At 37.3% G+C, this 27,339-nt stretch overlaps 2 protein-coding genes across 2 annotated transcripts in view; one reads left to right on the top strand and one right to left on the bottom strand.

Moving 5' to 3' along the window:
• Window positions 1-1,896: 1,896 nt before the first annotated feature.
• Window positions 1,897-13,840, top strand: LOC129266708 (centrosomal AT-AC splicing factor-like). Its single transcript, XM_064104164.1, has 8 exons — window positions 1,897-1,908; window positions 2,636-2,799; window positions 3,611-3,779; window positions 4,409-4,542; window positions 8,195-8,303; window positions 9,896-10,022; window positions 12,207-12,339; window positions 12,889-13,840. Exons 1-8 carry the CDS (start codon window positions 1,897-1,899, stop codon window positions 12,965-12,967), a joined length of 927 nt encoding a protein of 308 aa, XP_063960234.1. The 3' UTR covers window positions 12,968-13,840.
• A 250-nt stretch (window positions 13,841-14,090) lies between these two features.
• The window catches only part of LOC129266213 (trichohyalin-like), a 40,175-nt gene continuing 26,926 nt past the window's right edge, over window positions 14,091-27,339 (bottom strand). Inside the window, exons 20-30 of the mRNA XM_064103785.1 lie at window positions 26,481-26,653; window positions 25,847-26,085; window positions 25,033-25,246; window positions 24,323-24,539; window positions 23,337-23,444; window positions 22,752-22,884; window positions 22,001-22,153; window positions 20,042-20,404; window positions 19,391-19,469; window positions 18,814-18,981; window positions 14,091-18,450 (exon numbers count right to left, since the gene is read on the bottom strand). Coding sequence (XP_063959855.1) covers window positions 18,321-18,450; window positions 18,814-18,981; window positions 19,391-19,469; window positions 20,042-20,404; window positions 22,001-22,153; window positions 22,752-22,884; window positions 23,337-23,444; window positions 24,323-24,539; window positions 25,033-25,246; window positions 25,847-26,085; window positions 26,481-26,653 — 1,977 coding nt within the window. The 3' untranslated portion in view covers window positions 14,091-18,320. The remainder of the gene's footprint in view (window positions 18,451-18,813; window positions 18,982-19,390; window positions 19,470-20,041; window positions 20,405-22,000; window positions 22,154-22,751; window positions 22,885-23,336; window positions 23,445-24,322; window positions 24,540-25,032; window positions 25,247-25,846; window positions 26,086-26,480; window positions 26,654-27,339) is intronic.

Genomic DNA, 27,339 nt, shown 5'->3' with positions numbered 1-27,339 from the left:
CATAATTGATGTTTAACTCTTTAGAATATGGGCCTACATACTGATGTTGGCTGTGCAATGCCTTTTTTTTAAATGAAAAAAAGGTGTTGCAGTGGGCTATGCAATTGCTTGTACATGTTGCAGACATGGTGCTATGTCAGTAAAACCTCTACCATGCATATTTGAAGCCCCCAGATAATACATGTAGTTAACATAGACCTTGAATTAGAAACAACCAAACCAAATTGCTTTAATGCTGTGTGAATCCAATGTCTCCTATATTTTTTTGTGGCAACCTTCTTTGTTCTGAAAATAATTCCACTTTACATGTCGTCCTGAATTAATGTATGTTATGGTCTGAATTTTCCCCTTCATGTATGTATATATTTTATATCTGTCTAATTTGTACTGGCATTGCAAAATTGACTTTGTTTCAGAATTGATGATGTATTGTTATATATGTCCCATGTAAAGTTTCCTAAGTTGCTTTCACAATTGCTTGTACGACCGTTTGTGTTCACTTGGTGTTCACAATATATGTTGCACACAATCGCAACAGTTGTAAGCAGTCGCACCACCATTTGTGAAAGGGGCTTTACTTACAAAGAAGTATGAATAAAATAAGCTTAAGTGTGTAATGTTGGCAGTTCTTCATTATTCATTGATTTAGGTGTTTCACAACTCGGCTTGAGAGTAAAGCTCCAAACAATTCAATAATTCGATCAGTTTACCAACTTATCGGCGACCATTGCAACTACTACTTTTTACACTAATCGAAAGTTTGCCAGATGTTGATTTGAGATATTTGAGATACTCTTTCAAGCCATTGCAAAGATAACCACATCTGCGACCGTTCAGCCGTCTTGATGTGCCTGTCATAGGCACTGTACAGGGACACGCTCGACCGAGTCAGCTCGCTCATTATATGTGACCACTGTCATGTAAATAGGTCAAGCTTTTTTGTGATTTCTGATAATACAGGAATCTTGATTTTTCTAACTATTCGATTGCAAATGGTAGAAAAGGTATTTGTCTACTTTTCCTTATTGGTTTGAAAAGAAATTTCCTTGAAAGCACATGCCCTATGAATTAAACTAAGGGAGGATTCCTAAGTGCTGGGAAAAGTATGGATTAATCAGTAGAAATTACAAGTGTGGTTCCAGGAAAATTAATGCATAAATGAGATTTGTAATTATTTGGAAAGAGAAATCATTGACTAATGCATGGTGTCGAATACACTGGTCCAGTTTCTCAGAGTTAATGTGAAAGAGCAACGTCACGGTAAGGGAGCAACTTTAGGCGCATGTATTATGGATTAAGAATTTATTTTGATGCACATACCATTGGCGTGAAGTAACATAAATGATACTCTTTAAGGGAGGGTATTGGTAAGAATTACACTTACAAGGTACAAATAAGACTGAAAAGAGGGGAGGAGAGAAAGATAGAGAGAGAGGGGAGGGATGAATAGAGGGGGTAGAGGATGGGAGTGTGGGAGGGATAGAGGTTAGGGGAGAGGAATCGAGGATGAGAATGAGTGGGAGGGAAAGAGAGAGAGAGGGATAGAGGATCAGAGAAGGGGGTATAGGGTGAGAGAGAAATAAAGAGAGAGGGATAGAGGATCAGAGAAGAGGTTATAGGGTGAGAGAGAAATAAAGAGGAGTGTGATAATAGAAGAGAGCAGGGATGCCACTGTTCACACTAAAATCTGAATTCATATTTTTTTTAAACATCCTTGCCAAAGAAAACACCTACTACTTATAGGAAATGGGTTATTCAAGATGATCATGCAACTACATGTTCTCCCTCAAAGAGGTTGGTGGGGGACAAAAGGAAAAAAAGTAAAATTCACAGACTATTCAAGAAAATGGGAGGTGGGGGAAGAGGGCATGAAATAATTTTTATTAAAAAAAAACCATGCATGGAATAGTAAGGCTAACTTGCTTTTTGAAAGGAAATTTTCTACATTTCTACATTTTCCTCTGGGGTTTTAGCACTGGGAAGTTTTCCAAAGAATACAGTGAATAGAACAGAATCGTAGATGAGAAAGTTAGTGAATACTTGAGAGAAAAGTTCAGATCAAACTGTTCAAGTTAAAAAGAGACTAGGTCGATTGTTAACTTAAAGATGAGAATACTAGATGTGCATGATCACTTTCTGTCAAGGAAGCATTTTCATTATTAGTTTGTTATGATTTATGTTTGTCTACTCTTCCGGCTGTTGAAGTCCACAACCGCAAGTTGATTATTATGGTAAGTTGAATAATTAGGATCAGCAGTGAAGAACACTGACACCTAGCTGGGCCCCATTGCATAAAAGTGGCCATTACAGTAACTGTGCCATCCAATGGTAACTTGCATGGAGTCCTTGATTTTGATTGGCTGTTGATCAGCGGTACCATGGTAGTTGCCATTGGATGGCAAAATGGCCGTACTTTTATCCAATGGGGCCCTGTCCTGCAGTGTCTCCTAATTTCAAACCAGGGGGCCATTTCATAAAGTTTGTATTAAAGTTAAGAGCGACTTCAAGCACGTCTGGTGAACCTTTCTTACACACTAAACCATCACTAATTCAATATACAGGTATATTATCCTCCCCTCTGTTAACTTTCCTCTTTATAATCTCTTTTAATTTATTTATCAATTTGTTTGTGCAGGTTAAGGCAGCTGAAGCTCTGATTGGTTGTCCAGAGGTCATTGAAGGGTCGTATGAGAAGGGCTCCACCTATTGGTGTATCTTCTGTTCCTGTGATGTTCCCCGGCATGCACAGGATGGACTCGTTACACTCAAATTGGCAATGTTTATTGAACACTTGTGCAGGTGAGCTCTGGTAGTTTATGGGGGGGGGGGGGGAGCTTTGCATATTACTTTATGGTACATACAGCAATTAATACAAAAGGAAAGGGAACAGTGTAAAATACAAGATAAAAACCGGTAATTTGTACTAGTACAAAGCTTTAAAAAAAGAAGAGATAATGATAAAAGGACAAGATAGCCAGTAGCCCATGATCTATTACAGTCCAGGCAGGGAAGATGAACATGAAATAACAAAGCATACCAAAAATATCAATGACCAGATTGGAATATATTAAATTCATCAGCAGCAATTCAGGATGGAAAATTTGGATCAGAAATATTATACTGTTTTGATTATGTTTTATTTCAACATAAACATACAATAAATGTGTAGGCGGGCCTATAATCTTTCAGATGATAATATTTTAAGATATCATATACTGTAGTACAGCCATCTCCATTTTACAACTGAAGCAATGATTAACATATAATGTTAGACCTCCACAAATAGGTTCGTAATTTCTTATATCTTATATTTTTAATTGATCCAGCCCCGGAAAAGTATTAATTAACTGTCAGATTGAACTATACACTCTTATTCAATTATTATTTTTTGTACATATTTTTTATCGTATACATGTATGACAGTACTGCCATCTTCATTTTACAACTGAAGCAATGATGAACATGGTGAAATATTAGGCTTACATAAATAGGTATCTAATTTTTGTTGTTCTTTTTTTGCATTCATTGCACCTCCAGGAAGAGAATTCTACAATAATTAACTCTTTGATTGAACTAAACATTATGTTATTTTTATTTTTTTTCACATCAGTGCCTCCCACAAACAAGCCTCCATCAAATACTACCGCACACACAATGGCGATCCAGAGAAGATAAAACAGCGCCTGGTCTTCTCCGACGAGGACTACAGCCGGTTCAAGACCAACCTAACTGAAGCCCTGGACCAGTTTGAAAACAAGGCTCATGCAGATCTACAAGAGGTCAGTTTGACAAGTGGATTTTTTTAAACAAATGCCTTTCACATGAATATTACAAATTTTTACAATTATGAAAATATATTTTCTCCCTCACCTTTGCACTAGCCATGTTAATACCAATATGCCTTAGCATATGGGCACTACATAGGCACTAGCAAGCTAAAGTTATTTAGCTAGTCATATACATGTTGGCCTATATTCCTGGATACTTCCTGAACATTTATGTCATAGTTTACTTCTCATCATATCCTGACAGGTAATTGTCTTTGAGGTGAATTTATAGTATTTGACTTGGACAAGATTCAAGTTCCCATACTTTTTTATTAAAAAAAAAAAAGAATGAATTTAATATTGAATTGTTCCCCTCATCTCTCTGCATTAGGTTAATTGGTGTCTCTTAAAGCTGTTTGTAAGTTACAAGCAGCTAGCCTCTTTACGAACGACAGATGACCCATTCTTAGGAAGCCTTGTAAATCAACACCAATGAAAAGTTGGTGTGTGTCATTTTACCACAAGAAAGGATCACCAGTCGTTCATTCCATTGTAACTTACAATTAGCTTCATGAATACCCATCAGGGATACCCATCCTGCTATTATCAAAGTTACTCCATTCGTATTTCATATTTTGCAGAGTGCAGCCAAGATCCGAAGACTAGAGAAAGAACATTTACAACATACCCAAGACACTCCACCACAGCCTGATCATCCCCAGTCAAAGTCACCACAAGGTCGTTCATCAGATTGGAATTCAGATATGCAAGCAAGGCATGTTGAAACTTTTATTCTTCATCTTTCGTCTACCTTCTCCTCCCATCTACTTCAGATAAACAAGCAAGTTTTGTATATAGGCCCGTCATCTAGTCCTGTCATGGGGGGGGGGGGGGGGGTGTTTCACAAAGATTAAAGTGTGACTTTAAAAGTCATGCCTATATCCCAGGACAAATTCCATTAGGGTCCAATAGCCTAAAGGACCATCAGAATCCATTAGAGCAGTTGGAGTCTAATGGTTTATGAAATATGGGACCCACAGAACCATTAGAAAATATCTATTGGACCAACATCCACTTACAGAAAAATGCTGATGGATCAACAGAAAATTTCTGTTGGTTAAATATAAATCATGTTGGACCAACAGAAAACATCTAATTGACCCATAGAAAAAATCTATTGGACCAACGGGTAAGTTATATTGGGCCAACAGAAAACTTCTATTGGACCAACACAAAACTTCTATTGGACCTACAAAAAAATTATATTCGACCCACAATAAACTTCTATGGGACCCATAGAAATCTGCTACTGGACCCAAAGGAAACTTCTATTGGACCAACAGAAAATTATATTGGACCATCAAAAATATTCTATGAGACCCACAGGAAACTTCTATTGGCCCGACAGTATAATTCTATTGGACCAACAGAAAACCTGTATTGGACCATCAAAAATATTCTATTAGACCCACAGGAAACTTCTATTGGCCCGACAGAATAATTCTAATGGACTAACAGAAAACTTATATTGGACCAACAGAAAACTTCTATTGGACCATCAAAAATATTCTATTAGACCCACAGGAAACTTCTATGGGACCCATAGAAATCTGCTACTGGACCCAAAGGAAACTTCTATTGAACCAAGAGAAAAATTATATTGGACCAACAGGAAACATCTATTGGACCAACAGAAAATTATATCTGACCATCAAAAATATTCTATAAGACCCACAGGAAACTTCTATTGGACTGTCAGAATAATTCTATTGGACCAACAGAAAACCTGTATTGGACCATCAAAAATATTCCATTAGACCCACAGGAAACTTCTATTGGACTGTCAGAATAATTCTATTGGACCAACAGAAAACCTCTATTGGACCATCAAAAATATTCTATTATACCCACAGCGAACTTCTATTGGCCCGACAGAATAATTCTTTTTGACCAACAGAACACCTTTATTGGACCATCAAAAAATATTCTATAAGACCTACAGGAAACTTCTATTGGACCGACAGAATAATTATATTGGACCAACAGAAAACCTCTATTGGACCATCAAAAACTATTCTATAAGACTCACAGGAAACTTCTATTGGACTGTCAGAATAATTCTATTGGACCGACAGAATAATTATATTGGACCAACAGAAAACCTCTATTGGACCATCAAAAACTATTCTATAAGACTCACAGGAAACTTCTATTGGACTGTCAGAATAATTCTATTGGACCAACAGAATAACTCTATTGGACCAACAGAAAACCTCTATTGGACCATCAAAAATATTCTATTAGACCCACAGGAACCTTCTTTTGGACCGACAGAATAATTATATTGGACCAACAGAAAACCGGTACTGGACCATAAAAAATATTCCATTTGACCCACAGGAAACTTCTATTGGACCAACAGAAAACCTCTATTGGACCATTAAAAATATTCTATTAGACCCACAGGAAACTTTTATTGGACCGCAGAATAATTCTATTGGACCAACAAAAAACCTGTATTGGACCATTAAAAATATTCCATTTAACACACAGGAAACTTCGATTGGACCAACAGAATAATTCTATTGGACCAACAGAAAACCTATATTGGACCATCAAAAATATTCTATTAGACCCACAGGAAACTTCTATTGGACCAACAGAATAATTCTATTGGACCAACAGAAAACCTCTATTGGACCATCAAAAATATTCTATTAGACCCACAGGAAATTTCTATTGGCCCGACAGAATAATTCTTTTTGACCAACAGGAAACCTTTATTGGACCATCAAAAAATATTCTATAAGACCCACAGGAAACATCTATTGGACCGACAGAATAATTATATTGGACCAACAGAAAACCTCTATTGGGCCATCAAAAACTATTCTATAAGACTCACAGGAAACTTCTATTGGACTTTCAGAATAATTATATTGGACCAACAGAAAACCTCTATTGGTCCATTAAAAATATTCAATTAGACCCACAGGAAACTTCTATTGGACCAACAGAATAATTCTATTGGGCCAACAGAAAACCTCTATTGGACCATCAAAATATTCTATTCGACCCACAGGAAACTTCTGTTGGAATAACAAAATAATCGAATACAGATTCTACAATCGACTCCCATTATAACAAGGTGCTTGAGACCAAGCTGATTATCTTGTTATACTCATCATAAATTTTAGACACATGTTTAAATTTGGTACCGGAAAAATTGACTTGTTATAATGAAATCTCGTTATATCCCTGCTCATTATATCGAAAGTAGATTGGATTCAGCCAGAATCAGCCAACAACTTGGCAAAGTGTTACTACAAAATAAAGGCTTGTAATATCAAATAGAAGCAGTGTGTTGTGTTTTATTTCATTATGAACAATAAAACTGTAGAATTACATCAAGGCGAGCTCTGCTAAAATAAGAGCAATTTATGTTTTTGATTTGGTTTTAATGAGAGAGGAAGTTTACAAGGGAAATTAATTGGTTTTTCAAAAAGCAGAAAAAACAAGGCAAATATGAATGACAACGGAAAGAAAATCCACAAAAAGAACAATGTAGTTGTGAGTGCTAATTCATGGAGCTAAAAAGGGAGATGGTTACATCAAAGTTTGATTTTTTGACGTCACTTGCAACCAACTCTCCCATGTTGTTTCGGCCTAATGTAAATTCCTTAAATTTGCCATTTTTGAAAACAATATTGCGATCAATTGAGCTCATTTGTACATTGTGTGAATAGAGAGGGTTCCAACTGATTGCAATCAATTGTAACATTGATATCAGGGCCTCGTCTTACAAAGATATACGATTGATCCGATCAAATCGTAACTCTATGGAAATCCATCAGTGTCATAATTTTTTTCTACAAAAACCTTGCACCATGTCCTTTGTATGCAAAGAGACGCGCAGTGAATTTTCAAGAAAACAATGAATGCATGAATATACATCATAGCTAGAAAATATTTTGAACAAACATGCATAATAGATGTTGACGTTGCTGGCCATCCATAGTTGCGATTGATTGGATCAATCGTAACTCTTTGTAAGATGGGGCCCAGATCAAACTCTAATTACTTAACCTACATTGTATGCTTACGTTATATAATCACAATTATATATGCATCTGTTAGACAGATCTATTCTTTCAAGAAAAAAAACCCAAATTATGCATTAGGATATGGGAGAGCAGCTCACAAATGATGTATCAAAATCCACATGTTGAATATTCATGACCTTGTTATTTTTCAGTAGATTTTCTTCAAGCCTTCACACATATTTTTTCTTAAACAATTCACACTTCACGGTGAACTTCCCCTTCAAATAACTGTGGTGTAGGTGCTGATGGCACAATATATACAGCGCAGTTGTATTGATTAATACACAGTAGCATGTGTCCTTTTTATCTTCTTTCCTTTTATAGAACTTCTGACCAGCAGCAGCAGCAGAACCTCAGAGGGGTGCAGATCTTAGGGAGAGTTCGAACCAAAGGAGTCATTTCATCAGGCGGACTCACATCCATTTCTACAAATGTAAGCTATTGTGGACCCATACCCTTTTCTTGAAAGCTTTGTCCATATCTCCAATATATACTTCATACATACTTTATATGTACTAAATGCAATACTTTTTATGTACTTACTGAATACATACTTAATAGTTGTAATACTTCATACATATTTCATACATACTTTTATCATGCTTTATACTTATTTTATACATTATCTATGGAATAGTGGCCCTTGGTAGAGGTGATGTGGCTCAGTGGATAAAGGCCGACTGACTGAGTAGAGATGAATCGCAAGGCAGTCATAAGCCTCGACACCGCACACCTTGCGATCCGACTACCACGCTGTCTGCGACTCACGCATGCGCTTTTTGCTTTTTGCCATAGCAACTGAGATAATGCACTTACTACTGCATATGTACGCGCATATACGCGTCGCATTACGTCTTACCCCCGTTTGAAAACGGACCGCAGATCAGATGGCAAACTGCGGTATTTCACCCCATTTTGCATTTGAAAATCTAAAACATCATTTCCAAGCCCCGGGGGTCGTTTCATAAAGCTGTTCGTAAGTTAAGAGCGACTTTAACAACGACTGGTGATCATCGCCAATGGTTTGTACCATTTACCGCAAGACATGATCACCATGCAGTCGCTCTTAACTTACGAACAGCTTTATGAAACACCCGCCTGATCAACCCCGCTTGGCCAGGTAATCCCCACAGGCCAGATTATGAGCGTTGAGCCAAGGACAAAATGATAAACAACAGCTGTGTATTACGTAAGTCTTCTCTGCCTGTAGAAGGACCTTCGGAATTAAATTATTGTATTCGATATTTAATCACGTTTTCAAAGGCATATTGTATTCAGAAATTCAATGCTAGCCCATTTTCAATTTCAAACGAAGAAAATCAACCTCGAAATAAGGAAAGTAAGTGAATAAAAAATGGCGACATGTTTTCCCGGACCGCACTCGGGATGTTGTGTTATCTTCGGACCGAGGTCAAGAAACAGGTGTTTTGATAATTACATTGCATGCCTGGGGCAGTATGGTTTTCGTATTCGGAGAACAGAATTCATTGAGAAAAAATGGGGTATAGTGTAATCAAATGGAGGTATTTCGTCATGGTGCAACTCTGCTGTCTGATTGGCTGGAAGTTGGATTTAGCTTGCGATCCAGTCATAAGGATTCGACATGTCAAATCCTTACGATTTTCCTTGCGACTTGTCTCTGACCGGTCTGCAACTATCAAGCTGACAAGATCTGTGACGTCACATCTCCCCCACTCAATCGCAGGCCAGTCGCAGACCAGTTGGGTCGTAAGGTGTGCGGTGGCCATTAGTCTCCTGACTTTGAACCAAAAGGTCCGAAGTTCAAATCCCACCCCATCACTTGCATCCTTTGACAAGGCATTTATCTACATTTGCCACTCTTCACCCAGGTGTAGTAAATATGTACCCGGTAGGAAGGAATTCCTTGAATGCTCGAGCGTCCGATCAGGGTAGCCGTGCTAAAGCTGGGGTAATAGTATGCAGCGCATAGAAACATTGTATTAAGCACTGTATAAATGTTGCTTATTATTATTGACTTCAACCACATTTCTTTTTATCTTATAGACTAAGCAGGCTTCCACTGAAGGCAACATTCACACTGGTGCCCCGCCCCCATGGCTAACAGCAGACTCTCATGATGCAGGGACGTCAAGTGTGATTGGACCGGTAGAAGATGACTTCATCAAACATCGTAAGAATAATAATAAAGCAATATTGACTGGCCTCGGGGCGATACAACACATATCGCCCAAACTAGATTTCAATTTAGTGAGGGCGATATACGTCCTTTCGTCCTTATTGCTATTATTAAAGCAAATCAGACATCTAGGGCAAAAATTGTTAAAATTGAGATATTCTAGAGTTCAAGAATGGGAATCTTTTTTGTCATGTTGAGCAGATTGGGCCTCTGAACTTTACCATTGTGACGTAATTGAAATGACGCGTCCCTGGCCTGGGGACGCAGTATCCAGCGTTGTCTCAACTTGATTAACATTGTGATGTATAGCACTGCGCGGTTCAAGGACGCGTACAAAAACGTGTAGAATACCCGGATGTGCATTTTCTCATAGACTTTCCTGAGCGGGCAATGAATTGGGTCCATGGATAAACACTTGGAAACTTTAATATTGACCGACCACTTGATCACAGTCTTAAGCAGGCAACAATGTTTTAAAGTTGCCCTGCTCAGATGTCTGATATGGTTTATACTAAACTGTTATAATAGTTTACTTTGTATCAGTTCTCAATACATGTACTTACATTTTAAGGCACTTTACACAGAGCTGCTAACCTGAACAAGCCCATTTCAGTGTTATGGAAGCTGAAGATCAGTACTAGTATTTATAAAAAAATGACATTGGACAACTATTGAAACTTTGGAAATCAGTTTTTTGCATAAAACCATCAGTAGTATTCTCATTTTTCAGTACTAAATACTGAAAATCAGGGGTCTATTTTATAAATCTTGTGATAATAACAAATTCACAATAGCGATAAAAATCTACTGAAAAATCATTCTAGCAAATTTTGTATAGAAATTGTGTGTTATAATAACAGGTCTTTATGAAACGTTACCAAGTATTGGCAGCTCTGTCTACATGTAATTATTATTACCCCAGTCATTTGATCCACTAGGTTTTGAGCTATCAATGATGTGATCTGGATCATATGTATGATCTCAGATAAGGTTTTTAAGGTTAGAGCCAGGGAAGAATATAATACTTGTGTTTTCAACAATATTTTGCTTCGATTTTGTATCACAGAAGAGAGAGACAGATAATAAATGATAATATTGATTTCATTTATGTGGCATGTAATACTGGAATTCCTAAGCACTTTGCATTTAATTATTACCCCTGCCATTGGTTCCCTCACTCACAAGGTTTTGAGCTGTCAATAATATGATCTGGGGAGCATTTCATGAAAGGACTTGTCGAACATTTTATGCGACGAGTCCTTTTTAATCTGACAGATACCATAGGAACAGTGCCTCTCGGCCAATCAAGATCAAGAAAGGTTGTCAGATCTGACAACTTGTCGGAAATAATGTTGATGAAATGCCCCCAGGATCATATTTATAAACTCAGATTAAGTGGTGGTGGCTTTTTACCAGATTGCTAAGAAAACATGAAACTCACAAGGTTTTGAGCTGTCAATAAAATGATCTGGGGAGCGTTTCATGAAAGGACTTGTCGGACGTTTTATCCGACGAGTCCTTTTTTATCTGACAGTTACCATAGGAGCAGTGCCTCTCAGCCAATCAAGATCAAGGAAGGTTGCCAGATGTGACAACTTGTCGGACATAATGACTAATGTTGATAGAAAGCTCCCCCAGGATCTTCTTTATAAACTCAGATTAGGTTTCGAAGCCAGTAAAAACAATTGGGAGTTTTCGCTCCACGATGCAAGACAGATTCTCAAACATAGAAAATGTATTGTCATAAGCCCTTCATGACAAAGAACAATCAAGAAGTCTTTGTCGAAAATTGGTGAATCAAAACAGCAGTTTCCTCCTGGACCCTGGATAAACGAAAAACGATAAACATATTTGCAAATTTTCCTCAGCTCTGAGACAGGACGAAAGTGCTGTTCTGGTTCACCAGTTTTCGACAAAGACCTCCAGCTGTTGTTTGTCATTCGACAGACATTTTCAATACATTATCTGTGTTCTTGAATCTGCCATGCATCGCGGTGCAAAAACTCCTTAACTCTTTGTGTGCTGGGCCATGAACCCCTCTATATGCTGAATTATTTTTAGAGGGAAACAATGCATTGTTTGTTTGAGCGTGAAATGTGAATTGGTGCGAAGTAGGTGTGGAAAGGGTTAATAATAGTTGTGCTTTCAAGAATATTTTGCTTTGATTTCATATTGCAGTGAAGAGGGAGAAAAAGAAAAAGCTGAATCCAAACCGAGTCGGAGCCAATTTTGATCATTTGACTCCGACCAACGAAGAATGGCTGCCTTCATTCGGCAGGGTGTGGAACTCGGGAAGGAGGTGGCAGTCAAGGTAAAATAAAAGAAGCATGGATTTGACTTTAAATCCAATTTTAACTTAATAACATTTTCTTCACACTCTAATTCCTCTTATGATGTATTTGATTTATGCGTCATATTTACAGGATTACACTTATCTGAAGTTTCCAGTTTTCCACGATGCAGAAAAGAAAAATCATTAAAGGAAGCCCAAGGAATTTAAAGAATTTCACAGAAAACAAACATTTTTTGGTCCAATCAATTGGAATCACCAAAATTAAGTGAAAATCTAAAAAAAATTTTAAAGCAAATCCAATAAAATCATATTTATTCATATATACCAAATATTTATTTGTTTTTATTCTTATTATTTATTTATTACATATATATAATTTTTTTTTTTTTTTTTGGGGGGGGAAATCCTAGATTAAATTTACAACTGACCTGTGAGCAAGATAGTCAGAATTCTGACATTATTCAGCACTCATGATGTCTGCATACGCCATGAGCATTCATTTCAGAGGTTTATGAGACTTATTAAATCATACCATTTTGTTTTCTTTTTTTCTGTGAATATTTGCAGACACCAGTACAGGAAAGAGAAGAAAGATGAAGGAAGACAGAGGAGAAAAGCACCCCACACGGAAAGCAAGCCACCTTGAGACTCGGAAATTATACTATTTTGTCACTTTGAAAGCTAGTTGGTGGCAGCAGGGATAGTGACTTTCTGTTTACCTGTAAATGGAACATCTGGGCTTCGTCTTACAAAGAGTTACGATTGATCCAATAAATCGTAACTCTATGGAAATCCATCAGTGTCATAATTCCTTCTACAGAAAATTTGCAAAATGTCCTTTGTAAACAAAGGCGATCACACCAGATTGTCAAGAAAACGATGAATGTATGAAATACATTATATCTAGAAAACATTTTGAACCAACATGCATTTCAGATGTGGGTGTTGCTGGCTTTCCATACTTGAGATTGATCAGATCACTCGCAACTCTTTTGTGAGATGGGGCCTTGCTTTGGTTCTTTAATTTTCATATGAAAATTCATGAATTTACAGAATTTGTGTTTTTGATGTGCACATGTTCTATGACAAAATGGAATTTCTATTTTTGATCAAGTTTGAAATGGTTTTGCAGGTATTCAGAAAAAGGAACAGACCATGTTTTAAAACAGAAAATCACTGTCCCTAAATATGTCAAGTTCACATTAACCAAAAAGTTGAAATTAAATTTCTAAAAATTCATAGCCCTGTTGATCTGACAGAATTTCATCGAGCCCTCACCAATATTTCTTTTAATTTTTTTCTACTTTTATTAAAACCAATCTATTGTAACTAGAGACTAAGAGTGCACTTCCACTAAAATGAAAATGTCTTTTTTTTGCATCTTATTTTATTCAAATCGTCTTGCTGTTAAGTATTGACTTGACCTTTATACTGTCACACTAAAATACAATGGACATTTAATAAATAAGCTTCATGTACATGCTAATAAAAGAGACTTACACTTTGATTATTTTAAAAACATTTTTGTGATGTTTTATTCACTTTTGTATTTGATGTGGCAAACTTATATACAATAAAGCACTAAAATATACAGCAAAAAAGGCAACGCAAGTGTAACACCCTCCCCATTTTCTATCAAAACATAGAACTATATAGTATAGACACAAAATAAATATTTAGATTCTATACATGTAAGTATAAGTTATTCTATTGTGTGTACGGAAAAAAAAGGAAACACAAATTTCATAATGGTTTGAGAGAAAAATTGTTGGATTATTTAACTAATATCGATTGTATTTTGTACTGTATTTTTGTTCATTGGTTTTCCACTCTCATACACAACAGTGCAATGCATGTCAATGTGCATACCTTCAAAGCGTCACAAATGCACTATAAATAAAATCCTTTCTGGAAATACAGGTTTACGATTTTTACAAATTCTAGTTGTATATTTTTCTGAGGAAATGATATCAAATTTGGGTTTCCTTTTTTTTCTGATACACCGAATACAGTACATAAATTATGTAATAGAACTTTACATACTGTACAGTACATAAAGACATGATGTACACTATTATAGACAAAGACTTATGGGGCGTTGCAAGAAACTTGCGATTGTGCTAATCTGCTCCATGAAACAAGGAGTGTAATCTGATTTGCTGTAGTTAAAAGTGATCAATCAATTGTAAAATTGCGACAGAATATGTGCGATTGATTGCAAATATTTTCTTGCAACACCCCCTTATAGGTACATGGTACTCTTCAAAACTAGGACATGTTACAAATACATGTATGCAAGAGTCATTATACAGACTTAGAATTTGACAACTGGAATGAAGTTCAGATGGTGAAGACGGTGATGATGATGATAATGGTGGTGATGATGATGGTGATGATGGTGGGATGATGATGGTGATGATGATAATGGTGGTGATGATGATGATGATAATGGTGATGATAATAATGGTGATGATGATAATGGTGGTGATGATGGTGGTGATGATGATAATGATGATGATAATAATGGTGATAATGATGGTGGTAATGATGGTGGTGATGATGATGATGATATGGAAAATGTGAAACTTGCAACTGAAATAAAACGGAATGGTCAATTAATGTATGAAAAAAGAACTAATTGAAATCATGGAATGTTCATCTAATTTTGGATGGATTGACAAGCATAATATGAATTTTAACAACCATGGGTGGTGTTTCACAAAGCTGTTTTTAAAGTTACGTACAACTTTACCAGCAATGGTGACCTGTCCTTGTGTTATGTTAAATGAGATACCCAAGTTTGTCCTGTTTTATCATAATGGCTCATATTCTGAAGTCAGGTTTAACTTAGACCATGGTCTTACTCTGTCCTAAAATTATGGGAAGCCAAAAGTTCAAAAATTATGTTTATATTGCATATTTCTTATGTTTACAACTATGTTTCCTTTGGCTTTCATAAGGAAGAAAAATACTTCAGTTATCATTCCCAGACAATTATGAACAATTTGGGTGTCATATGAGTTAATAAATTGAATGTGTACTGTTAGGGATTTGTGCTCCAATTGGCTCTCCATAGCTAAACCACAACTTTAAACCAGGGTTTAATGTAAACCTGACTTCAGAATATGAGCCAATGGATGTAAGTTTCCTTGGACTTGAATCAAATTTTGATAGATTTTAAAGTTTGTTACTCACAAGCAATGCAGACAAAATCTAAAATTTATGCAAGTATAAAAATTGCATAAAACTTTTTACCTGAGAAAACTCAGGTTGTTTTTACCGGAGCTTTTGCCCTGTGTTAAAGTCAATGGCAGAAATCAGACTGACCTTAGTTTTCAGTTTTTACCAGAGTTATCTTGGGTAAAAAGTTTTATGCAACAGGCCCCTGGGATGTGAGTGATCACAAATAAAAAAGAGTTGAAGAAAGCTGAAATTGAAAGAGCTCCCACAGTACAAAGGAAAGCTAAACAACGCTGAAATTAAGCTGAAAACCAAAAGCAAAAATAGCTGAAATTAGCTAAAAAGATGCACTCTCACAACTCTGGATAATAGTTACTCATTACACTGTACATGCTGCCACGCACAGAAAAATCAAGCCATAGAAGTCGTGTGTTGTGTACGCCAGAAGTGGCGTCGCAGCACGCGAGACCCACTAGTTAGAAATCCACTGCCAAATTGAGATCATTGTCTCTCCAGTTAGTTCATTAACTAGAACTGGAAGTTAAAGCCATGACAAAAAAAGAGCAGTGGACGGTGCAATGATCATCACAGAACTTGAAGTTAAATGCATGTGACAAGAAAGGCATGCATATCACATATAATAGCGCATGCCTTGAGCTTGGCAAGAGTCAAACCAGAAGAAGCCCGATACAGTGATGTCATAGAATACTATTCAAATCACAATTTTGTTTATACGACCTTTTTCGTTCGTGATTCTACAGAAACGTATTTCCAATTTTTTCCATGTTTCATGTTTGTGATTTTAAAGACCTATTTTCACTTCTGACTATTAAATGCAATCGTGATTCTGCAGAATCATGATTCTAGGGTAAAAAAGTGGCGCATAAACGCACCCTAAATGTGATTTGAAGTCACACTTTACTCACTGTGAAAAACTCCCGAAAATCAATTCTGTTTGCTCCTGATGAATACTTTCAGTGTCTTTCATTTACAGAACATTAATCAACTACAAAATAGCCAGCAAGTAATTAACAAAATATACCTTTTAAGCTTGAGAAAATTTAATTGATATTTCAGAGAATTTGTTAATTAGGAGGCCTATTACTTAAAAATTCACAAACCCAATAGAGCAAAATGGCATTCATGTCAAATTATTTGAAATATTGAAGAAAACAAATAAATGATTTCAACAACGATATACAAATATAAATCCTATATTACATTTTGATTTCAATTTTACTGTACTGAATACAGAGTAGAAACTGGCAAGACCATGAATAAAAAAAAGTAATATCAATTTACAAAACCTAGGTAGAAAATATCCCGAGGAAAAATAGCACATAATACTGTTAAGACTCCCAACATTACATGCTTGTGCAAAACTCTCTTTTCATTTACCAAACAGGAGAAAATATCACTGCAATTGCAAAGAAAAAAAAAATGATTGCATATCCGCCATTCTGTATCGTACACTTTACACATCTGGTAATGTACTGTACAACACTTATTGGACAAATTTTGAAATGAAGCCAACAGTAAACAAAAAAGAAATACAAGTACATTGGAACTTTCAAATAATTGCATCTTTATGTATAAATACTTTGATTTGTAGTTTCATGTTAATCAGAGATGCATTCAGTTACCAAAAACTAGAGGCTAAACAAGCATGTACATGTACGCTTTTAAATTCTGAGAAATCCTTTGACGCCATGTTGTGTTGTAAAGTAATTAAAAAAATGATTGAAAGATATGTTTTATTTTTGGCAGGCTCACGACTGAAAGTTTATTGTTGAATATTTTCAAAGGAAAAACTTAAAATGTGAAGACCCCCCATCCTATAAAAAGCATTATAGGATACAGATAATACAATAACTGCAAATGCAATGACCACCATGTTAGAAAATAGAAAATTGTAAATCGAAGCATCTTCATGTATGACATCATGTAACATGCACATAATTCATTTTCTGTTGTACATGTAAGTCTATTGCTTTAGCGTAAACTGGCCTAAAAAATCCTGATGGTTACAGTTAGGTCTGCATATTCAAGTTGATCTTCTGTCAGTAGAATAATTGTCGAGGTTGAAGCAATTTTCCAGACCTGGGCCCCGTAACACAAAGGTTAGCGATTAATAGTACGCTTGGTTTCTACGATTGATTGTACATTGTAGTCTATGCAATTAATCGTAGTAAAATGTTCTATGATCATTGCTAAGCTTTGTGTTACGGGCCCCTGGACCCTGTTGCACAAATCTTTTACAATTGATCGTATTGTTGATTCGAATACTTGATTGCACATCGTGATGAATGTAACCAAGTTGAAAACCAGCCCTACGACCAACTGCTAAGATTTGTAATGAGGGGCACAGATTATGCAACACACTTGCTATTCACTTCTTCTGAGGGGAATTTCTCGTAAATCAAACAGATTTCTCTGGTCCAAGGTGATACGACTCGGGCAGGTTCACCTGTATCATCAATATTTATTAATCTCCAAATTCTGAGTAAGTAGAATATTTCTACACAACATACCCTGTAAAAAACATGTTTCATTCACAGATTGGTCAACATGAAAGAGGATCTGGAATCACAGGAATGGTTCAGTCACATGATCAATCACATGACCTGGGTATCAGGTGATAACTGGACATCCTTTGAATGGTTAAAACCTCAGCTACGCAATGTCTCATGTCTACAACCTGGCATGGTACAGTCACATGATCAATAACACCATTTGAACATCAAGTGATGGATGATAAAACCTGCATGGTGTGGTCATGTCATCGATCACATGGTGAAGTGTCAGGTGGTACATACAAATCACCTGACTTCTCTAACTCTTATCTGGTTGTTGGAGTCCAGCTCAAGCCTGGTCTGGGCTGGTTTCTGACTGGCCAAGCTGGTCCCCGCGATGGAATTGTTCGCTGATCGCCGACTCTCACTCCCCGATCTAAGAGTTTCTTCAAATTAAGGAAGACCATCAATAATGCGTGTCTATATTGCATTTGTATAAAACATAATCTAGATAACTGATTACAACTTGCAATAAAAATAGAGAATATTTTCTTAACATCTTATACATGTATAGTGAAGTTGTGCTACTAGGATTGCAGTTGGAAAAGTGGAAGACACATGTACATATGTCACGCTTCTGTAAATTAAGGCGATTCAAAATAGATCCCTGTATGATTTGAAAATGAAATGGAATGCAAATTGATACAGATGGCTGTAAAAACTATTTATTACGGATTTCATTACTTGATAAGAAATAAATTTGGTTAATTTCAAAACATTGAAGAACATGTAAGGATACACGGTGGGCTCCAGGTCCGCGACGTTCAACGCCCCACTCATCCGATGCTTCTTCAACCAGTCATTGAGCTCAACCAATCTGTTCTGAGTTCCTGTGCTTGGGTCTGTTGACGTAGGAACAGGTCTGGAGGTCATTGGGCCAGGATCTCTAAAACTTCTCAGTTGGTCCCTGACGAGCAAGAGTTATATATATTTTTTAATGTGTGGAAAATATATAGTTGCATGGAAATTGGTATAGCTTGTTTTTTCAATAGGCAAGAGATTTATTAAGACCAGATTATGCAAAGCATGTTTTTTTATAGTTGACTTTGCCCAAGTCAAACAGATTCTTGTGGTCCCAACAGATTCGACTCAGGTAGATTCATCATCATCATCTTCATCACCATCATCCTCATCATCATCATCATCCACATTATCATCAATCATCACCACCATAATCATCATCATCATCATCATTATCATCATAATTATCTTTGTAATAATCACCACCATGAGCATCATCATCATCGTTATCATGGCAATTACAAATCTTTTCATGCTGGATTTGATTAAACAAACACAGAATGAGATGACCATACCTGGCTGAGATGTAGCCTCCAAACGTCGGTTTCTCATTGCCCGTTACTGGAAAACCTGGGGCACCCGCTCTCCTCTCATCTATTAAAATAGAATGATAAACAAATTGTCACAATAACAAAGAATACTCGCTTTATAGCACTTATCAGATTACTTTATCTTCGGTCTTCAAGGGCTCTTCAATAATGCAGCATTGTTAACCTGACCTTAGCAAGAAAGACTTAACACACTTCATCAAAATACATGAGGCAGTTGAAAATACATTATATGTCATGAAATGCATTCAGAAAAGCAGAGAAAGGATTCCAGAAAGAAATAGGAAGAGGGAGGGGGGGGGGGGGCAGGGGGAATGGGATATTTTTCTGGATTTCCAATTGATAAAACTTAATTTAAAAGGTAACATGTGTACATATGTTTGGATGAAATAGGAAAGTTAACATCTCAAACCTTTAACATTTTCTTTCTATCATTTTACATTACGAAACAATAAAAAAAGTGTTGATACGCCTACATTAGAAAGAGTTGCGAAATATCACCAACTAGATTTTTAACCAACGAAACGCACGTTTTAAGGACTTGCGCGTGATTTTTAAAGTTGCCTTTAAAAGCAACTCTCTGCAACAGGCGTTTGATGCATCAAATTAACATCTTACCTCCAAAATATTTCCTCCACTTCCGCCCCATGGCTTGCTCAGCAGACTCCAGCCCATACTGAGGATTGACCGGATCAAACAACCGGCCCCCTCCTACCGTGTACGGCCTCTCGGTCCCGCCCCCTCCTAGGCCACGCCTACCAGCTGATGAATAATCATAAGCCCCTGCAGGGCCATGATAAGGGAGTGGCCCAGTCGAAGGCACTGCATATGAAGTTCGAGGTAAAGCAGATTGTGGGGGCGGGGCATATGAATGAGGGTTTGCATATTCATGAGGTGGGTGGGAGTACGGTACATGGGCTCCATTCTGAAGAGGTATTCCCCCTGTAGGAGAGGTGGAGTAAGAGCCTGGTGTGGGGCCACCTGAAAGAAAACAAATGACATATTACATGTATATTGGGACCCTGTCACAAAAATAGCCACAACTGACCTGATTAATCACAAATAAGAAAATCCATTGATATCATAATCATACACCTAGGACACATACATGTAGGCCCGTATTTTGAACTCTGGTTTAAATTAAAACCTGGTTTAAAGTTGTGGTTTAAGTATGGAGATCCAATTGGGGCACGAATCCCTCACAGTACACATCCACTTTATTAACTCATTTGACACTCAAATTGTTTATAATGGTCTGGGAATGATAACTGAAGGACTTTCTTCATTATGAAAGCAAAAGGAAACAAAATAGTAAACATAAGAAATATACAATATAAACAGAATTTTTGGCTCCCCATAATATTAGCATAGTTATACCAAGGTTTAACTTAAACCCGACTTCAGAATACGGACCATACACTCTATCTCTATGGAAACAAAGAAGAGTACACTGATTGGTCAATACTATGATGCATGCATGAGTATTCATAAACAAGACAAACAGAAAGAACATCCTTTCTATAGATTGAAGTCGATGGCTTTCCATAGGTGGCTACAAAACCAGTGTAATGTTTCACAAAACTGTCCAATCTAACATTATAGAGTACCGAAGTGTGACGTCATCAATTTTCACTTTTTTCATTTCAGCGTTTTTGATACCATATTTTGGTAGAGCATGATAACCCCCCCCCCCACTCACATGTGGTGGGAATCGGTCCATGGGGGCCTGAGATATGACCTCATGAATACATAATTAACCCCATTGAAGTCAATGTACATGTATTATTGCCCTGGTTCTAAATCTTAGGAATCTGGCCAATAATACATTGACTTCAGTGGGGCCATTCCCAGTCTCATTTCCCTTATTTTGTTTGTGACTTTTGATAGACCACAGGGTAGGGTATAATTTTTATTTTTTAGGGGCTATCATGAGAGCCATTGCAGAATTTTTGGGGCTATTTCTTTCATTTTAGGGGCAACAAGCAATTATGCAGTAAAAGCAAATATTGTTACTCTGCCAAGGTTAGTCAGAGTATTGTTTTTCTAAATAATCTTGAATATTGTGTGTGAGAGATCTTGGGGTGACTCTAAAAAGAACGGTCGCCCCGAAGCATGCATTTTCGGAGAATTTTAGGGGCGATTTGGGCTGTCGGGGGGGGGGGGGGGGGGGCGAGATTGCCTGCCACCCTCATGTATTTGCTATGCTGGTAGACCATCAAAGAAGGCTGTTATTTACGTGGTATTTCCATGAAAAATTCAAAGCAACCATTTTTTTATTAATTTGCTTAATAATAATATGCAACATTAATATAGCTCTTAATACAAATGTCTCTAAGTGCTGCTTACTATTAACCTGGCTTAAGCATGGCTATCCTGATCGCACGCTCGAGCATTCAAGGAATTCCTTTCTACCGGATACCCATTAATTACACATGGGTGGAAAGTGGCAAATGTAGATAAACACCTTGCCAAAGAACGCGAGTGCTGCGGTGGGATTTGAGCCCCGGACCTTGTGGTTCAAATTGCGGAGACTTATCCACTGAGCCACAACAGCTCAGTCTACATTCTGCAGCTTACCGGGTGCATTCGGGGGTTCCCGTTGTTTCAGCACGGTCATCACATTCTGCAACTGATTGTTCAGACTGTTCAGAGAGGAGATAACTTGAGACGACTCATCTTGCTTCATTCCTTTCACTTTCCCCTTCTTCTTAGAATGGTGACCTCTTATATCTAGATTACAATACACAAGGAAATGGGAAGGTTAGTTACAGTGCAATGCCTAAGGGATATTTTACAAAGAGGTCAACGAGTAATGTGCCATGTTTGAGTGTTAAGAAAGACATAATTCTTGTTGTTGAAAAAAAAAAAAAAACAGAGAAATACAGTACATACAATTTCTTTCATTTAAAATTTTGTTTCAAATGTACAATGAATAATTGAATTCAAATAATCATATTTCTTGTTTTTCCTTCAGGAAAAAAGGAAATGCAGAACACACAAATATATTTTATTCAGTATTTTTATTGCAAATGTAAACTGAATATGAATAACAAGTAAAAAAAAAAAAATAGCATTTCATGATTGCTAATATCTAGTTCCCGCTATCATGATTCCCGTCATTGAAGCAGTGATCTAAATGAAAATCGTGGAGTAATCGTAGTGATCGTGTCAGATCTTATCAGATCTTGAGGTCAGTTGTGGCAATCATTTTGATTGTAGAAATTTTTTTGGACGGTTCAAAACTTTTCGTGATCAGCTACGAAAGGGGGAACGTGGTATTATTAATCATAAATGAATAAATTGAAGTCAAAATAAAGATTGAAAATACCTTGTTTATAAGACTCATCCCCACTGGTGCTACTATTGGTCCTAGGACTGCTCCCTGAGGAATCACTCAAAATAAACATGGTGTCCTGATTTGCCTCTGAATGCTGGCCAATGTCTCTCCCTCTGTATATATCCTAATGACCATAATAAACACAACATTTTGTCAATCAATCAATCAACCGGTTAGTCGATCAAAGCTTCCTTTCATGCAATTGTTCAATCTTTGAATAAATCATAATGGTCCTAGTATTGCTCCCTGTGGAATCACTCAGAATAAACATGGTGTCTCGGTTTGCCTCCGAATGTTGGCCAACATCTCTACCTCTGTATGATGACCATAATGATCATAATAACTAAGCAATGTGTATCAATTGATAATCATCAATAAAACAGCAATCAATATTTCAACTGCCAAATGTGAATCAATCAATACTGGTCCTAGTATTGTTTCCTAAGGTATCACTCAAAATGAACATGGTGTTCTGATTTGCATTTCAATGCCAACCAACCAACCCAACCCAACCCAACCAACCAAACCCCTCCCCTGTATGCACACTAACTTTTCTTAGTGAAATGGTATACTCACTTTGTCATTGAGAGACTCTTCTAGTTTCTTGAGTTTAGACTCCTTCTCTCTCACCAGACGGCTCCCGGTTGTATAGTTCACCAAGGCTTTGTCCAACTCCAGTGCCTCCTGTGGGTAAGAGTTATCACACACACAATATGAAAATCTGGGAGTTATCTCATAAAGCTGTCCATAACTAAATGGGTTATAAACAGGGGGCCCGTTTCATAAAGCTTTTTAAAAACATACAAAATCTATGCATGTTTTTTTTGTCTTTTGTTATCCACCTTACCATCCTTAAATCAATCAATCCATTCATTCCTTCATTCTTAACCTCTCCAAACCAAGTCACACATCTTCATATATCAGCGGCGTTCATTTCACTATGTCTCCATTCTCTTCATAGTTTCGCCCTATTATCTCTCTTCCATTCTCCAATAACTCTCTTCAAACTATCCCTCAATCTTTCCATCTCTTCATTCCTTCATTCTTACCCTCTCCAATCCAAGTCGCACATCTTCGTATACCAGCGGTGTTCCCTTCGCCGTGTCTCCGTTATCTTCATAGCCTTGCCTAAGGTCTTTCCTATATATACATTCTCTCATTCCTCCCTTCGATCCAACTATCCCTCAATCTTTTCCATCTCTTCATTCTCTCATTCTTACCCTCTCCAATCCAAGTCGCACATCTTCGTATACCAGCGGTGTTCCCTTCGCCGTGTCTCCATTCTCTTCATAGCCGTGTCTGAGGTCTCTCCTATATATACATTCTCTCATTCCTCCCTTCGATCCAACTATCCCTCAATCTTTTCCATCTCTTCATTCTCTCATTCTTACCCTCTCCAATCCAAGTCGCACATCTTCGTATACCAGCGGTGTTCCCTTCGCCGTGTCTCCATTCTCTTCATAGCCGTGTCTGAGGTCTCTCCTATATATACATTCTCTCATTCCTCCCTTCGATCCAACTATCCCTCAATCTTTTCCATCTCTTCATTCTCTCATTCTTACCCTCTCCAATCCAAGTCGCACATCTTCGTATACCAGCGGTGTTCCCTTCGCCGTGTCTCCATTCTCTTCATAGCCGTGTCTGAGGTCTCTCCTCCATTCCGTCTTCGCATCCTCCAAAGCAGATTTCTGCTGATGAAGCTGTCTCTTTTGGCGCTTCAAGAAGTCTTTGGCTCGACGGATGGCTCCATTCTCCTCCGCAAGACGCAGACGAAGGTCACTGGAAACAAATTCAAATATTTGATATGAATGTACATGAACTTGGCTCAAACCATACCCATACACATTTCATTTATTATTTAATACAGATGAAAATCAAATATAATTTATCAAAATAGAGTGGCCGAATCAGGGGAAAAGACTTGGCCCTGTCAATTTGAGCATTACAATTAACCAAGACTGTAAAACTAAGACAGCAGGGCCCTGTCTAACAAAGTATTGTGATTGATTCGATCAACTACAACTATGGAAAGCCAGCAACGCCAACATCTAAAATGCGTTTGCTCAAAATTATTTCTAGATGATAAACGTATACTCATACATATATTGTTCTCTTGATAATTTGCTGTGTTCCCCTTTGGTAATGAGGACATTTTGCAAATTTCTTGTATAATAAATTATAATGATGGATTTCGATATAGTTGAGATTAATAAGATCGATCGTAACTCTTTGTAAGACGGGGCCAAGATCTAGTTTTTCTTACTTAACTAACCTCTTAGCCATCTGTCGCCTAGCAGTCACATCGTCAAACTCCTCTGAAGCATCAGACTCCATGTATTGCCATGCATGGCGCCCTCTATGTCTCGATGGGAGAGGAGGATTGTACATCTGATCGTCGTCATAGGCAGCTCGCTTTCCTCTTGCCTTGTGAGAGGCATACCTCCTTCCCCCACGCGGCATCTCATAGTCATCCTCGTCATCAAGCTCTGCAAGACAATATGAAAGGATGGACACCTTGCCACTTAATCTACTTTCATTTTGGTCTTGTCCCACAGGGTATAAGCCAGTATTAAGTCTTCTTCCCTTTTGGTCAAATTGCCATTTAGTCCATTCACCATTTTGTCTTATTTCCAGTTAGACTATATTCATTTTGTCTCATAGTAATATCCACTAAGTCATTTTTTTTCAGTTGACAAATTGCAAAAATATTTGTATATAAAGTGGAAATTGGATTAACTGGGCATCAGACTAAATGAGAATTAGAATTTTAAAAAATATGTAATTTTGAAAAGCAATGTTCATCCGTTGAGAATGGAACATCCCGACCAGTTGGGGATTTTGCTGAGTCTCTGGGATGTCCCAATTGACAGACTTGTTTTGTAAGGGATAATTCGAATAATAGCACTAAGATAAAAATGTTCTCATTTAGAAAAGAAATACTTACCAGTTGAGAATGGAACACCCCGACCAGTAGGAGATTTTGCCAAATCTCTGGGATGTATCTTTTGACAGTCTTATGTTGTAAGGGATAATTTGAATAGTAGCACTAAGATAAAAATGTTCTCATTTAGAAAGGAAATACTTACCCGTTGAGAATGGAACATCCCGACCAGTAGGAGATTTTGCCAAGTCTCTCGGATGTACCATTTGACGGACCTGTTTCGTAGGGGAGGGCGTGAGAGGGTCAAGCTCATTCAGGTCTAATAGGTCAACATCTGGTGTGTCGGGAACGTCTGCTTTCCTTCTGGAACGTGAGACATGTGGAGTGGAGGGGTTGTCATGGTAACCATTGGTCATGCCTTCATCGAGGCCCCCATTTAAATGTCTGTAAAATATAAATGATAATAATTTCTAAACAGTGCATATTCAGTATCACAACTATTTCTGATTCTTTCCATCAGTGTCTTTTCCTCGAAAATTTGGAGGGTTTGAACCTTTCCACTACAAATTCATACTACATGCCCATTTTATAAAACAAATAATGCACATTCCATCAGTTTCTTTTCCTTCTCTCCTTGCCACACCTGTGCCTCCTTCCCATACACTTTTCCCCCATTTCTTTTCTTTTTTCTCTCTCTCCCTTTCTCTCTTTATCATACCTAAACCATGAACGCGATACCATTCTGAAAATGCATGCTTTTTGCAAGTTTTGACAAATTACTTCTTCTCTGCACCTCCCTCTAATCTCTCTGTCTCTCTCTTCTGATAAATAATACCCACCTAGACTGTGCATGCAGACTCTTGACTTTCCCCTCCATCTGTTTCTTCTCCTTCTCCAATTCGTGTAGCATCCTTCTCTCCTTCTTGATCGCTGCAACCAGTTCTTGTCTCTCCTTCTCCATATCTTCCATCTGAGAGATGTCTCCATTCCTTCCCTTCATCTCCAGAACCTCCTGCAATCCGGGCAATTCAAAGAAACAGATTGATACCAACTTGGGCCCCATTGCATGAAAATTGAAATGCTCATGCTTAAGCTATGGTAAAGGTTATGTAATACTTGAGTAGCTTCTAAAACTCCAATTCTACAAAAGTGTACATTTTTTCTAGCCACTGACCCCGGAAAATTTGATATTGAAATCTATAAAGATTTACAGTGTCCTCTCTCAGTATAATTTCTATTTTTTAAATGCCAACCAAACTTACCTTACAAATCTAGTGGTTGGAAAGAACACAGGTACAGAGATTTTATCCTGAAATTCCTAACCCATTCTATGCTTTAAAAAAGTGGTTTTATATATAAAATGTGAAAAGTATGCAGATATCAAAATATCATTTTCGAGATAAATTGCAAATTGTTTATCAAGGAAAGGGCATTTTTATTTCATATCCCCCAAATCACTATTTTAAAGTCTCATATATTCATATAGTCTAGTAATGGACTGAACAGCAACATTCATCCTGAGGTACAATTACCAAAACTTGAAATAGCCTTGTAACATTAAGGGACAGTAACTTACATGATGGTAACATGACTAGGAAGCAAGTGTGAATGAAATCAACTATTAAGCAAGGGAGTTACAATTATGGCAAAATGGATATAATCCAAGGTTGTCTATGGAATGGGACACCTACTTTAGTG

The sequence above is a fragment of the Lytechinus pictus genome, chromosome 8 (genome assembly GCF_037042905.1).
Source record: "Lytechinus pictus isolate F3 Inbred chromosome 8, Lp3.0, whole genome shotgun sequence".
Classification (NCBI taxonomy): Eukaryota; Metazoa; Echinodermata; class Echinoidea; order Temnopleuroida; family Toxopneustidae; genus Lytechinus; species Lytechinus pictus.
This window is presented reverse-complemented; position numbering and strand designations above follow the sequence as displayed.